The sequence below is a fragment of the Harpia harpyja genome, chromosome 6, assembly GCF_026419915.1.
Source record: "Harpia harpyja isolate bHarHar1 chromosome 6, bHarHar1 primary haplotype, whole genome shotgun sequence".
NCBI classification, from domain to species: domain Eukaryota; kingdom Metazoa; phylum Chordata; class Aves; order Accipitriformes; family Accipitridae; genus Harpia; species Harpia harpyja.
In genome coordinates, this window is record NC_068945.1 from 17,573,028 (window position 1) to 17,588,763 (window position 15,736).

The 15,736-nt window shown below is 44.8% G+C and overlaps 1 protein-coding gene and 1 long non-coding RNA gene across 3 annotated transcripts in view; both read left to right on the top strand.

Annotated features, from left to right (window-relative positions):
* KDM5A (lysine demethylase 5A) overlaps nt 1-2,775 on the top strand; it is a 51,183-nt gene extending 48,408 nt beyond the window's left edge. For both annotated transcript variants that reach the window (XM_052790599.1, XM_052790598.1), the window contains exon 28: nt 93-2,775. In XM_052790599.1, coding sequence (XP_052646559.1) covers nt 93-305 — 213 coding nt within the window. In that variant the 3' untranslated portion in view covers nt 306-2,775. The remainder of the gene's footprint in view (nt 1-92) is intronic.
* Nucleotides 2,776-8,430: 5,655 nt separating this feature from the next.
* LOC128143416 (uncharacterized) lies at nt 8,431-15,637 on the top strand. Its single transcript, XR_008235748.1, has 2 exons — nt 8,431-11,840; nt 13,057-15,637. It is a non-coding gene; the product is annotated as an uncharacterized LOC128143416 (long non-coding RNA).
* The last annotated feature ends 99 nt before the right edge of the window (nt 15,638-15,736 follow it).

The window sequence follows — 15,736 nt, forward strand, 5'->3', positions numbered from 1 at the left end:
TGGGTTTAATAGAAGGTATTTTCTTCATAGAAACTATGCCTATCTGTCTTTCCTTGTAATGTGCTATGTGTTGCTGATCTGATCTCTTGCAGGTGGATTGGGTGCAGTGTGATGGTGGCTGCGATGAGTGGTTTCATCAAGTTTGTGTTGGTGTCTCTCCAGAAATGGCTGAGAATGAGGATTACATCTGTATAAACTGTGCAAAGAAGCCAATGCAGGGACCAAGTAGCCCTGCTCATGCACCACCTCCTCCATTCTTATTGAGCTACAAACTACCAATGGAAGATCTTAAGGAGACAAGTTAGCAACTACTCGATGTTTGGAACTTTTTGGGAAATGGACCACTGAAACCCTTCAGAAAGAGAGGGTTTGAAGCTAATGTAGCCACTGAGCTTCACTTCCAAGGATGTACAGACCTGCAGCAGAGTTGGTCCCTTCCTTACAGCTGGCTTCCTTCATACAATGGGGACGTCAAGGCACAGTGGTACCAACTCATCTATGCAGCCACCGCCTGATTAGGAGTTCCAGCTAGTGTTTTTTGACTCGAGTATTTCCATCTTTGAGTGTGGCTGTTGCTCTTGGAGACTGAGCAAACCCAAGGCTGTTAGATTAGACACTTCAGGGTGTTAGAAGTACATGTTGGCAGTGGAGCTGGCCTGGAATTGGTGGGCATAGGCTGAAGCTTTTAGGCCTACCAGGTTACCCTAAGGAGGTGACTTTGTAAGTTATCTTTTGCCTCCCCATGCCAACCCAGTGAGTAGGGCAATGTCTTGGGAGAGTTAAGTTGCCTCCATATCCAGACAGCTAACACTACACTATAAGGATGGGAGCAAGTGGACGAATTTCTTTTAATTTCTCTTTTGTAGCTAAAGGGCAGAGGAGCTCATGATCTCAGAAATCAGCAAAGGTTCTGTTTACCAAAAAAGAAACCCAGCTCTACTCCACTAGGCAAAATTTTTTCCTTAGTGGGGAACAGCTGATCTTCCTGTCCTGAGGAGGGCCAGAAAACCTTGATGAAGATGTCTAGCTAGACCAGAGCTTGGGAAAAGCAGAGTGCTTCCCTTTCCACAGGGCTGCCCTCTCCCGTTCTAGGCTTTGCTTAGAATTCTGCACTCCTGCACATTAAAGTTGTCTCACGCAGGATGGAGCTGGCAAGGAGGTACAGCACCCAGGGCACCAGCTTCTGTGATCTGTACCCAGGGATGGGAAGGAAAGAAGACAGCCCACTTACCTCAGAGGTTACACTGACATGTGCTTCTGTGAAAAGTTTCACTCACAACTATTTCCAGTATCACCAGGCTACGGGCATGGCCTCAAGCGATACCAGCAAGCAGTCTGCAGATACTGTTCGCAGCGCAAATCCCCCTCCCTGCTGGCTTTGCTGGATGTGTACCAGTGTACAATCAGCAACAGTTCTTGTTTGAAGTTGCCCCTGGCTTTGCCAGAGGACCAGAGGGCTTGGGGTCATCCTGGGTGACAGTTGTTTTAGTAAATCCATTTTTAAAGAAGGACTTGTTTTTACTTTTTTCTAAATGTCTCAGACTACTGACTTGTTCTATAAATAGATTATTTTTCTTTGATTTTTTTATACTTACCACTGTTAACCAGCAGCACAGACAGAGGTTCACAAAGCAAAAACCTGCCCGTGGGCTTGGGTTTTTTTACTCCATTCCTTCCTTGTAGTACAAGGAATTAGCAGTTACCTTCCCCATTCTAGCTTGACCAGCTGCCTGTGTTTAAATAGGTAAATACATTTCATGTGCTACCTTTGTGTTTGGGTTTGTTCCTATTAGTGGGGCATCTGGGCCTTAATGACTCCAGTGGATGCTGGCTTTGTGTATGTGAATGTCTGAAGCCAGCCACTGGGCTGTCTTGTCCCCCTCTCCACTCGCTCCCTATTGTGTTTCCATTCTTCTGCAGTTCTAGGAGTGTTGTAAGTAGTGTCCAGTCTTACTAGGAGCTGGATTGGGATTTAAAGAAAGATTGACAAAAACAAAAGTGTTCTGTCTTGACTGTTCTGTGTCCCTTCTCTTGTTCTCTAATATTTGGAAGTTTATTTATCTGGCAGAATTATCCATCCAAAAAAAAATTCAGCTCAGGTAGACGAACTTTTATCGGTTTGTTTTATTTGTGCCTGCTACCTGGGAAGAGGAAGATGTGCAAAAGAAAAAGAACTAAGATGGAGGGCAGAAGATACAGGGTCTTGGGAGCTTTGAGTGCAAATTGGGCACAGACTTCTAATTCCCGCTCCTTAAAGACTGATATGGTGTTAAAAGCAAAAGCAAGCTGTGGTTAAGTATGTGGCTGAACGGGCACCCTAGCAAACTTAAGAGTATTATTTGTTTACTTATTTATGAAGGAGTCTATGCTATAGCTAGACATACCCTCCTTTTGCCTCCAGTTACATTTTTTTCTTCTCAATGTACGCTTAGTTTTGGTAAACTGGTTTAAACAGATGTTACTTTCCTTTAAGCTTTAACTGATGGTACTACATAAATGTTTCCCTATATGGAGTGGATAGACTATCTGTCACAGATGTTTTAATCGTTCCAGAAGTAGACTAGTACAAGATTTCTTAAAGAATCCCAGTGTTCTGTATTCTTTCCTGACTCCTAGAATCGTGACACAACAGGGAAAATATGGTTAGCACATCCTGTTAGCCACTGAGCATATCCTCTTAACCATTCCTACATTCTCTGTTGTGATAAAGTCATTGTTATATGTAATTACCATCAACTGGAAAAGAGATCTTTTAGTAAATCTGCATTGAATGTTCCTGTTTCTCTGAGTAGAAGGTGTGGTGGAGAATGTTAACAGCAGCACTAGTTGGAAGGAAAAGGAAACAAACAGCTATACGATGCAGTGGTCAATCATTCTGCTTATAACAAGCATAGAAAAGAGTAAACAACAGAAAAATGTGCAAATTATGTGCAAAAGGTCACATTTTTAGTAGCTCTTTTTCATATTGTCAAATGGAGAGGCTCTTTATTACACTGTCGAAAGGAGGTTGCCACACTTTCTAGTTATGGATGTCTCATCTGCTTTTGGGTAAGGTGTTCATAAACGGAAGACCATTATTAGCTTTACATCTTACTGTTTAAGCTTATTTTTTAAGAGCATAATTCCTATCAAACGATTGCTAATAGTATGAACTTACAAATAAATGTTAACTTTTGGAAAAATCTGTAGATATGTAGTTAGTGGTTGAAAAACCTAAAGCTACAGCTGTGGTATTGTCTCCAGATCTTAGGGTTTTGAATTTTTATAAAAATCATATGCAAAGAAGCAAGCAAGTTAAGCTAAGGAATTAATTTTCTTATGGGTCTGCTATAGCTGTAGGAAAAAATCTCTCAAGCTTTGGGGACAAAATCTCAGTATACACAAAATCTTAGCTCGTGTGTATCTAGAAAGGTACATGCCTCAATGCTATATTCTACAAAGGATACTAGCCACTCTTCATGTTATTTCTCTTCCTGTGTCTGACACAAAAGGTCAAAGAAATTACCTGATCTGTTGTGAGGAACTAAAGATGGCCAGGACTTCAGTTGTATATCTTATCCAAACCGTGAGGTTTCAAGCGGTTTTTTGAGATTGAGGGCCTGGAATTGGGCAGCTTTACTTGCATAGAGATAAACGTCACTCCTGAACTTCAGTATCGTTACATTTAGGATTTATGCTTTTGACAGATCGTCTGTAAGCTGAATGCTTGTACAGCCTGGACTATTTGATAATGAGGGCTTAAGGTAAGACTGATGATATTATGGAAATTATCTTAAGGGATTTGAATACAGTCACACAGCATAAGATAACAAACAGATGTCTGTGTGGTTAGCCACACTGTGAAGTTCACATTGATCTTTTCTGTTTTTAGAATCATAGAGTAATTTAGGTTGGGGGGACTTCTGGAGGTCATCTGGGTCAACCTCCTGACCAAAGCAGGGCTGACTTTGAAAGTAGGTCAAGTTTTTCAGGGCTGTGTCCAAGTTTTAAGTATTTCCAGGGATGGGCATTCGACAACCTCTCTGGCTTCCTGTTCCAGTTTTGTAGCATCTTCAGTGCAAACTTTGGTCTAATGTACAGTCAGAGATTCACTTGCTGTAGCTTGCCTGTTGCTTCTTGAAGAGTCTGGCTCTGTATTTGCTGTAACCATCCATTAGGTGGTTGAAGACTGCAGGTCCTGCAGCCTTGATTTCCAAGCTGAACAAACCCAGCTCAGCTTCCCTTGAGCCATGTCATGAGCTGCAGCCTTCTAACAATCTTGGTGGTCCTCAGCTGGACTTGTTGCAGGTTTGTCAGTGTCTGGTTTTGTACTGAGGAGCCTAAAACTGGATATGTTACTCCAGATGCAGCTTGCAAGTGTTGAATACGGGGGAAAAATAACTCCCTTTAATGTGCTGGCTGTGCTTTTACTGTGCAGCCTGGTACGGGGTTGGTCTTTATGGCTGCAAGGGGGCACATAGCTGACTCCTATTCATTGTGTCTGCTGTTAGCCCCAGGTCCCTTAGTTTATTATTTCTCAAGTGCAGGACTGATGAACTTAAACTTTCCATCAGCATGTCACTCAAGATCTAACTGAATGGGAGCCCTCTCCTCCCATATTTTGGGTTGTCCTGTTCCTGTCCTCCACCAACATTGTTTGGTGTCATCTGCAAAGTTGAGTGTGCTCTATCCCACCACCCAGGTGGGTAAGACTTAAAATAGTAGTGTCCAGTACCAGCCCCTGAGGTACTGCACTTGCAGCTGGCCACCTTCTAAATTTCAAATTGTTGACTACTAAAGTCTGAGCACAGCAATCCACCCCATTTTTCACCCCCACTGTAGGCTGTCCATCCACTCTGTAAGTGTCCTTTTGCTGTAAGTCAGGGTAAGCATCCACTGCTCTCCCCTTGTCCGTAGGGTGCATCACAGAAGGCAACCAGACTGGGCTAAGATTATAGTGATGACTATTACCAGTCACCTTATCCCTCATGGACCTGGATGTGGCTTTGAGGAAGATTTGTTCTGTAATCTTCCCAGGGCCCAGGGTGAGGCTAGCTGCCCTGTAGTTCCCCTCACCCTCCTCGTTTTCTCCTCTTTGTTGAATGGGCATGATGGGGCATGATGTGCAGAGGGGTTCATCACAATCCATCAAGAAAACGATCTTCCATACAGACATTTTCCTAGGCTTTGTTCATCCTTGTGGCGTGTAAGATTTGAAGGAAAAAAACAACGTATTTGAATTACTGTTTGTAAGATGCATGGAAAACTAAATGGCAGAACTAAGCTTCTTCAAGTGCTGCTCATACCTAAACTCCATGTGCGCTAGTGAGCAATTATGTCAGTCCCATACATGCAGATACAAGTCTAAGCTGGTCAGGTTGAATTTGATGTGATTGATGCATGGTCCTTTTGTACAGATTTCTTCACACTGGAAGAAAGGCATCATAGGAATGAGCATGAGCAGGGGCATCTAATCTTCTAGGAGAAATGGAACAGTCTACAGCTTTGTTCATTCAACAGTAGTCTGTTTACTAGGCAGCCATCCAAGGATAGCTATCACCTTTATTTTGGGTTGTTCTAATAACGGTTATTAGAATAAGCACAGCACAGAGTTGTAGCAAAGTAACGTAGAAAGTATTCAGGTATTCATCAGTTGCTTATCAGACGTGCCTTACTGTCATTCTAGGTACGTGTTGCATACCTTTAAAAATAATGACTGATTTAAAGAACCGCTGTATGTTGGGAATGAAGGATTTTAAAAAGGTGGAAAAAGTTTCTTGAAATAATTCCTGAAATCACTGTTAATGCCTCTGTAAGAAGTTGAGAACTGTCATCTGCTAAAAGCAAGATTTGAGGCTTCCTTGAGTTAGATGAAAATGAAAAGCAGGGAACTCCCTTCAAATCCTCTCCAGCTGCAGTCACTAAGAATGTGTTTGGTCAGCCTGCGTGAACCAAACAGGAACTCTGCTTGGACCACCGAGGCAGTGGGGAGATGCAATAAATCCAGTCCTTATCAAAATTCTAGCCACGCTGGCTTTGGGAGGGTGATAAATGCATAGGACAGCTGGAAACTGCACAGCAAGACACTGAGAGCATTGAGCCTTATGTAATGAGATGGCTTGGTACAAATGAATGTTAAGTTGCAAGGTAAAGGCAATGAAAGTAGCAAGGATTTATTGCAAACCAGAAATATTTGTAAGGAGACATGCTCTGAATGCCTTTGAAACAAAAGTTCTGCTGCAGTGAATAGTTTTAGTCCTAGATGGGGCATTGTGTCTCAATTGGAGGCTTTTCAGAGACCAATTTTTGGCAGTCTGTATATCACCTCCAGCCCCTCAGAAAAAAGTTGTTTAAAGCCAAGTGCCAGAGGGAACTGCTGTGGGTATTAATATCTGAGGAGAGCAGCCATCTCTGAACATGCAGGTCCTGAGACCATTGTTGTCACTAGTCAGCCTGGCATCTGCTTTTAATGGATGGGTGATGTGCCAGCAGATCGAACTGCTGCATCCGTTTCCAGGTTGATGCAGGCTGTGCTCAGTCTTGCAGCAACTCAAGTCACCCGCCAGGCAATGGGCACACTGTGTTGCTCTGTAGAGAACTAAGGTGTTTGCTACTGCTGTTCTATGACAATAGCAGTGGAGCCTACACAAATCCAAGTTACGAATTTGAGAAATAGCTCAGATGTTTGTGGGATGTGAGATGAGAGTAGCACATTCTGTTTACTTCTGTCAGCTAATGGTTTAACTTTTCCCTTTATACAGCTGGAAATTTAGTTAGCCAGGTGTTGTGTGTGTCCCTACAATGGCATTACCAGAGCAAAATGCTGTAAAGATCAAAATCTAGACATTATCAGTGTATTGATAGTGTTGCATCCCATTATTTCCTTGCCAGCTTTCCTGGTAGTCTCTTATGCAGGAGGGAGGCAGGAGATACATGCGTTAGCTCTGCCTAGAAACTTTCTTGGGAGACATAATTGCTGCTCACCAGTGTCTGAGAATACCTGGTAAAGAAGTGGAATCATCTGGTAGCAACCCTGCCTAATGCTGAGGAACCCCCAGGTGAGTGTGTGGTACTTCTACTCTTCACCTGTTGCTAGAAGGTGGTGATCTACTGGTGCAGCTGCAAACCATTATCCAGGTTTGTATCCATACTGGTAAGGTTTAAAGACAGCTGGGTTGCTTGTTTTCTAGGCATTGCCTGACACCATGCATTTTCTATAGATTTTAACCAAGATGGGCGGATTGTCAGTCCTGGCTACTCTTTTTCACAATTACTGTTGTATGAAAGGAGACTGTGGAGTAGCTTGCCAGAGGGAAACCAGAGTCTTTGCACTGAGGGGTGGACAGGCTTCCTCGTAATCAACATGTGTCTGGAGTGCCTACTGAATGTGGAGGGAAGAAGCACGGTCCGGCACTGATGCCCTAATCCGTGGACTATTACTCACCGTGTCTGCAGGGAATGTAGGTGCAGAAGAAAGTGGTTTTTAAGTGGTTTTCAGAAGAATGAAGGGGTTTAGGAGAGTGCTTCCCATGATGTTTATGATACTTTAGTGGCCTTTCATATCTCTGCTATTTTTGCAAGCTTAGTTAGAAGGGAATGGATGGCAGGTTATGAATTAGATAGTAAAGATGCAATACAGTGCTCTGAAAGGATCCTGCCCTGTTCCTGAACATGCATGTGTGCACAGGGAATTGAAGGCTGGAACACTGATTTCCCCTGGCTTCTGGTAGGAATACATTTGGAATGGTCACACCCCAGGATTTAGGGGTGTTAGAAAATTAGAGAATATACAAAACTGAACAAATAACAAATAATGGAAGATTACACAGCAACAGAAAAGCTATTCACAAGTTAAAGGTTGGTTTGGTTTTTTTCTTTTTTCTTGCTGAGTAAGGCAATCCTAGGAAGCTGATGTGTCAGATTTCTGTTTGGAGCAGAAAGCAGGCACTTTTTTTTTTTTTTTTTGTAACTCCTCTTTACAGAGTGTGCAGAGACTGCTGCTGCACAAGCAACACCTGAGATTTCTGCAAAAAGAAACTTGCTTTGTCCTAAGAAACAGCTGTTCTAAGTCCCTGTTTGTCTCTTGGCTCCAGTGATCTCAAAGAAACACAACTGCTTCATGTGCTTTTTGCTTTCTTCCCTGGGGCCTTCCCATTATACCTTGGGAAATCCCTGCTCTGAGGGAAGTGAGGCCAAAGGAAATCTGGACAAATTCCCTTTGCAGGCTCTTTTTGCTTCTCCCCAGCTGCTTTCCCTTCCCAGCAGGGGAGACCTCACCTCCCACCTTTCTACGGCTGCGGGCTGCCTGTCTTCTTCCAGAGAAGCTGTGAGACTGCAAACTGCCCCTCCGGAGCTTTTCCTACCTTACAGCTCAGTATTTCCTTACCCCACTGTGGAGAAGCGTGGAGCTGTCATTCTCCACCTCCAAGCCAGAGCATCCTCCATGCAGGTTAGCACCTTGCTGCTGTCCTGTCAGCTCTGGCTGATCCTCCAGTTCTCAACCAGCCGGTTGCTGGAAGCAGAAAGGTTCTGTGGGAGCTTGGGAGTGGTGCAGGGGCATGTGCATCTTCAGACTACTTTTGACAGTGGCTGTGAGCGACTACCTGTGCTGTCGCAGTCAATGGGTTGTGGGGGGCATTGGTTGGGTTCCTCACTGTGGCTGCATGGACAGAACCCAGTTTTATCTCTCCAGTAAGTTCCTGTCTCCCGAAGTGCCGCTATCCTCTGTCTTTCCTCCTCAGTGAGCAGAGTGCTATGTCCATGTCCATTAGCATCGTTAGGACCAGATTTGGACTGCAATAAAAAAGGGCTGTTTTCTGGTTTGCTCTGATGTAAATCCACAGCCTCTGTTCTAGCAGTACAGTGTATGCTGGTACTGCTACACAGTTCAAGCATTGCTGTAGGAAACTTGCAGGGTAAGTAATATCAAAGACTAGTCTCATTTTCCCCCAAGAACCCAGTTATGGTGAATACCAAGGTTAAAGGTATAACTGGTTCCATATTTTTAATTATTTCCCCCATCGGGACACATCACCATGGATGCTTGTCAGATGATTGGCAAGCAGTACCTGACCCTCTGCCTTAGCTTGCAGTGGCCAGGAGTGAAATGTCTTCTATCAAAAAGAGTGGTGATGCTCTGAGTGTGTGTGGCTGAAGGAAAGTAATTAATGTTCATGATGGAAATACCTTGTGTTTTTGTGTGTTTCTCTCTCTGACCTCTTGGTCAGGTCAGCCCCCATATGTTTTGTTTCAGATGGCCATCAGTATTTGAATTCATGGTGGCAAGAGGGTTATGTGGCTTGGAATTTGGTATTCAACAGCGACAGAGTGAAGCACATGAGCAGCAGCAACCCTTTCATTCCCTCTGGAGAAGGCTGCTCTCAAGCAATGCCAAGAAACTACCTACTCCATGTAGCATGTGGCTTTGCTAATATCTCTGTGCCTAGTGCCTGGGCACCAAGCCCCTGCTCCACTGCCATTCCTCCTCTTGACTGGAAGGTTTAGCTTTCTTCAGACATCAGCTGGATCTAATTTGAGGATTAGCTTTTTCATCTCTGGCACCCATCAATAGAAAAACTTAAGGCAATCTGCCTTAAGTTATCAAAACTTGCAAATGACTCTTTACTTAAATTTTTGAGGAAAAACTGTCTAAGCCTGAAAGAGAGAGACTTGGTGCCATGATGTGTTGCAACTGACCACCAGAACAGGAATGACTTGTAGACAGGAGATCAGCCTCGGTGTGAATCTTGCTTCAGGCGGAATCCCATCCGTCTAGGAAGATGTCTAAAGGCTCTAGGTCTTGCTCATGTTATGTCTCAAATCCCTGCCACACACTGAACCAGTTCAGTAGATGAGTGGTAGGGAGCACATTTCCAGTATGTGAGCTCCTTATTAATCTGTCTGCAGAAGTAACTCAGTACTCTGAGTGTCTACCTATGCTACCTTGCAGGGCAGCCAAGGGGAAGGTTAGAGAAGACAGGCAGCACAGGTCCCTCCGCTTCCTCCTTCCCTGCCTCAGGCTGCCGGCGCCTGCAGAAGCAAAACAAGAGACACGAGCCACTTGCGATGAGCAGCAGTTGGGAGCGGATGCACTCTGTGGTGATCGCAGCGACGCTCTGCAGAGCCTTGTGGGGTGCCTGGGACTGAGCGGCATTTCAGGGGTGGGCTCTGGACTCCCGGGTGGTGCTTCTCCAAGCACAGCATCCCTGTGCACTGTGCTGGCCCAGGAGCTCAGCTGGGGCACTCCTCATGCTGAGATGAGGGCTGACTGGGATGTTTTGAAGAGGTAATGCCTCCTGGCAATGCAGGGGCTTTCTAAAAATCTGCTATACTTCTGATTTTTGGAGGCTGGAAAAACTGAACCCATGTTTTATTTCTTACCGATATTTTTCGAAATGCCAAAGTTTTTCACTTTGTCATCTCTTACTTAGAAAACTTATTTCTGAGAAACTTTTTAAAACTTTCTCTTATTCTGTCCACCCATGACTATCTATTGGATTTTCTCCCAGAATGGAAACTTTGTATTCTGAGTAGTTACCAGCACAGTAGGTCTCCTGAATTTAAAAGTATCCTTTTACTTTTTTTTAGAGTATGTAAATAAGCATGAACAGATGCTCTGAGAACACTGCCCAGACCTTGCCTGTTTAAAACCAGATTATGGGGTTTCTGTGCAAGAATCAGTTAAGTGGGTGCAACCCTGTCTCACCTCTGAGAACAGCTTTTCTTTTTCCTGCCAGAGCATCCCTCTTCCAGGCAGACGGGGCACAGGGTCATCTAAAATCCCAGCTCTATCAGTGCCTTTGACTTAATTCTTTGTGCAGGTAAGTCTGTTTCAGATTTATCATCTTCACCTCAGAGGAGTAAGGTGTGCAGAGCATAAGGAAAGACCATCATCCCGATGGTCCCAATGTACAGTTTCTTCTCTACCCCCCTATCTACCCTGTACCTAATCAATCTGCTGATCTTATACTTCTCACTTCTGGGCCACTTAAGCAGTACTGCTATTGTTACTAGCCTGCAATTAGGATTTCTTTTGGCATATCGTTCTTGATATGAAAATGTCCTCTAACTAGCTCCTTGGCTGCAAGAACAAACTGGTGAGTTTTATTTTCTTGGTGCAAACTACCAATTTTCACATCAGGGAGCCGACGACTAGTCTTCGGAAGGGTGGTGTTCCTACCCTCTCCCTAAAATGTACTCAGGCTCCATTCCCACAGTTACTCTGCAAGGGTTTGTTCAGGCTGCCCAGCTGCTGGCGAAGTGGAACTAGGGAGGAGCCCTGAGGGAACTGGTGGTACCTGATGTAGTTGGAAGGAAAGCAGAAGGAGATGCTAAAAAGATTGAAGACTCCAGACTTGGGAGTCTTGGCTCGTTGCTCGACTCTTGTTTATATTATGTATTATATTATAAGCATATATATAGGTATCTATACATAAGTGCTTATAACTGCGTAACCTGGCAGTGCTTTTGGTTTTGTCCATAAATGAAGTGGAGATGCTTTTGAATTCTGAGCAGAAAAAACCCTGTTCCTTGTTCATCTGTGCAAAGGGCCAGAGTCTTGAGAGAAGCTACTAAGCAGAAGTGAAAGCAGAGGGAAGATGCGAAGCACTGCAGATCTGCCTGCCTGGGCACTCCTACTGCGCTTGTGCGTGCAATAAAAATGCCTGCACATTCCTGCCTTAGTCTTGGGTTTGCTGTTCCAGACGGGCAAGTGCACACCCAAGAAGAACTGCTGTTTCCATCCTGTTCTGGGGAGGAAACCACTGGCACTGGACGTAGCTGAGACAGTGGCGATGGGAATCAGCAGCTCTGTTCCTGCCCCTCCCTTACGTGGCTGGGAATTCACATTATGGTCAAAGCAGGTCTGGGGGCACAGTTCTTTTGGTCTCAACTTATCTCCCATATGCTCTACCGCTTTTGACCTTTGATCAGAGGTGCATAGAGAGGGACTCGCCAGCATGCTGTCAACCTATGCACTGAGCACAGTGCAAGCATCACCCTTAGCTTATGCGGGCAGAGGAGCAGGGGGTACAGCAGTGATATCTGCAGACAAGGGTTCTCCAGTGCTGTACTCACTGTGAGCATGCCGTCCTGCATTCAAGCTGGTTCCTGAGCTCTGGCTAGCACAGGAGCGTCATCTGTTTATCTTCTGTATGCAGAGCATGGTGTCCACAGTCGTATCTTGCCCCACAAACAGCCTGGGCACAAAAGTGAGGCCTCCGCTGCTCTGCAGGCGTCCGGTGGGGACAGGGGTTTTCTTGCCTCGGGATGCTGGTCGTTTGGGTCGTTATTTCGAAGTGGGTATTTGCTAGGGAGGCTGCGTCTGAATGAGGCTGTCCAAATGGCTGCAGTAAGATCATCTGGCTGCAGGCTCTTGCAATGGCTTTTGGCTTCTGCCACTGTAGTTTCAAAATATGTGTGTCTTTCTGGGAGGGAACTTAGTGGCTCAAGCAGGAGTCAATCCTTTGTGCTTACTTTGGCTTCTTTCTCTGCTAGGCAGTCTCCAGGTTCCTGTAATGTGCCAGCCAGTATCAGCCTCTATTTATCCCCTTTCTGTCTGTATTTGTGACAATTTTGCTTGCTACAGCCATGGTCACTTAAGCTGAATAGCATTTTCAGGCTGAAAAGGCCAGTAGCAGGGTGGTTATCAGATAGAGGAAAAGCATCGTATTTGCTCTGGCCTTTGGTTCCCAGATAATATAACGGCGAATTGTGTTCCTGGAAGCTGGGAGGTGGCTTGCAAGATTACACGGCCCCGAAACACATGGAGGCAGTTTGTCACATGTGACAGAGGAGCAGAGGGGGAGGTGGAAGTGGGGAGCGTAGCTGCTCTCAGTGCTCAGCGAAGGTCAGATGTGGCTGATGGCTTCTTCGCATTGGGAATGCTGAAGCAGCAGCAGCAATTGTGCCCTGGCCGCTCTCTTAAAAGCGCTTTGGTGGGTTAGGAGCACAAGTTCATTTAAAAGTCGCTGCTACTTGCAGAGCAGTAAGAGATTGTGCATGTCTCCCAGTAACCATTTCCTTCTCTCTTCCCCTCATCATCCCTCTAAGTGTGGGCCTTTGAATGTCTCCTTTTAGGTTTGAATTGCCTCTCGAGGTGGCTGGGTGCTCTGGAGGAGAGAAATCTAATTAACACTCGTTGCCTGCTCAGCTGGACATAGACATGAAGCAAGATCAGACCTGGGAGTAGGTCGTGTGGTTCCTACTAGAGCACGCAGGGCCAGAGCTCCTGTGTGCGGGCTGTGCAGGATGTGGTGGGCTGGGGCCAGTTCTTGTGCACGTCTGACCCAGAAAGTGTTGAAGTACCTCATTATCTCCAGAGCAAGCTCGTTCCAGGCTTGCTTTGTTTGGCCTATGAGCACTTCCCCAGGAACACAGCTTCAGCTGCTGGTAGAAGACTGGGACCAAGCTGAAGACAGAAATCTTGGCAAATGTTGTAAGGTAAAGAGAAGGATAGGCAAAATGCAACATAAATTTCAAGAGAGGAGTCAATAGCCTTTAGGATCAGGATTTTCTAGCCCTCGTCCTGGCTGAGGTGGGAGGTACACTGACAGAGAGCCCCCTGGTTCAGCACTCTTGATCTTCTCCAAAACGGGTGTTGGGAAGAAGTGGCTAAGCCCGCCGTGCCCCACTCGTGCCCCGTGCAGCAGCACTGTGCTGCTCTGCACCAGCAAAGGCAGCTTGGCAGCCTGCCTGGACATGGAAGCTGCTTCAGGACCTGCTCGGGGAGGCATCGCTCCAGCGCAGGCTGTCCCAATAAATGGCAGGTCATGGCCCGGACGCCTGGGATTGGGCTGGGAGGAGCGCGGCTGCTCCTGCTGGCACCGTCTTCAGCCCTGTGCTCTGGGTGGTTACTAAATAGGCAGCCTCCCATTTCGTACCTCTGGCAGGGGAGACCACCTGCAAAATAACCCCTTTGTGCCATCCTGGGGGGTGGCATGAGAGCGATGCACTGGGGACGGGCGCCAGCAGCAGCTCTGCCACGTGCCAGGACTTGCGGCATTGGGAGGAAGATAGGCTGCAGCCACCCAGTGAGGTTCAGCTCACACAACTCCAGGTGGCACGTGCTGCTGCAAAAGCCCTTCCCTGGTGTTCTCCTTACTCATATAAATAAAATATTCTCCTTATTCATATAAATAAAATATATGTATGTGTATCTATCCAAATCTTTTTAAATGGCATTATCTCAGTAGATCTCAGGATGAAATTGTTTTTCTGCTACTACAGTGTGCATGTTATCTAGGCTTGTTCCTTTTTTTTTTTTTTTTAAAGATTCACATTCTTCCATCTCTCTTATTTGTTTCTTGCAAACCTGTTTCCTAAGGTTTTGTTTCCCACTGTCCCTGTTCTTCCACTTGGCTTAGGTATGGTTACAGACTCAAAATCTTAGACATCAAGATTTCATCCTTTGCGTTTTTCCCTTTAGATTTTCATTGGTTCTGACAGGCTGATTAAAAACCCAGTTTCTTTGCCTTCTGCAGTTTCAAAAATGTGTATTGAAAATGTCTTTTTCTGTAGTCTTAACTGATCCTTTGTAATATTTGTTGGTTCTCTTCCTATCTTCAGTAAAAAGATTGATTTTTTTTTTTTTTTTTAAAATCTCTCAAGTAACATCTCCCAAAACCATATGGACTTTTTCTTGTTTCACCCCAGAAGATGTGTAAAGTGATTTTTTTACTTTAAATATGCTTTGCTCAGGATTTTCCAGCTTGCTTTTGCACTTGTAGATTTAATATTTCCCCTTGCTGCTTATGTTTACACCGAACATTTGTTTTCATTTTCAACTTATTGTTGTGTTCAGCGCAGTCTTATCTTGCTGGGCAGAAGTCACATAGCTTGTAATTGATTACATAGTTTCCTATCATAGTCTATTAGTTCCTGCCAATTAGCTTGTCGTCTTGTTGATAAGATTATTGCCATCGGTGCGTGTAGCGATCGTGGTTATCCAGGAATATTTGAGCAGCAATGCTGATGTACACAATAGTTTTGAGAATCTCTAGAAATGTTTCCTTATTAAATCTCCTCTCTCCTTACCCCAATCTGTTGCACAAGGCAAGGTATTATTTGGCTTTGCTGTTGTGTTTTAATCCCTATATCCTTACCCTAACTATTTAACAACTACACTATTCAGAGTGAGATGGTTTCCGTGCAGGGATATTCTCTGCTTCTCACCGTCTTGTGTAATCTCTCCTCTGGAACATCTTCCCTGGTTTCCAGCAATTACTGATTTGAGGACTGGAGCTGACTGTTTTATTTGGACAATCCTGTTTAATCGCTGCTGTGGAGGAGCAGCCGTTTGTGAATTTGCCTAGTTCCTTTCCGAACAATATTCTGTGGCAATGGCCATGGGTACCACATTTCATTAATTATGAACAGTGAGAGGAAAAAGTATTTCCTTTTGTTCTAAGTCTGAATATTTCATCAGATACCATTAGGTGTTGCACTATAAGATGTTGTGAGTGATATATTCATCTTCTCTGTCTTTTCCTTGTTTCCTAGACCTCTGTTGTCAACCTCTTTTTATCCTAGGCATCTCTTCCCAAGAAGATGAGTTGTCATGTATTTGATCACTCCTTGGTTGAGTCTGTTCTTTACCTCTGCTTGTCTCTCTTCCCTTGCCCTGTTTCTCCTATAGGATGTCCGGTGCTGTGTGGGTATACCATAGATTAATGTGGTGACACCGCAGTGTTTGCTGCTTTGTTCCTGTTGTTCTCATAATACCTTCTCAAATTGCCTGTATGTAGCTCAGCTTTTGCTG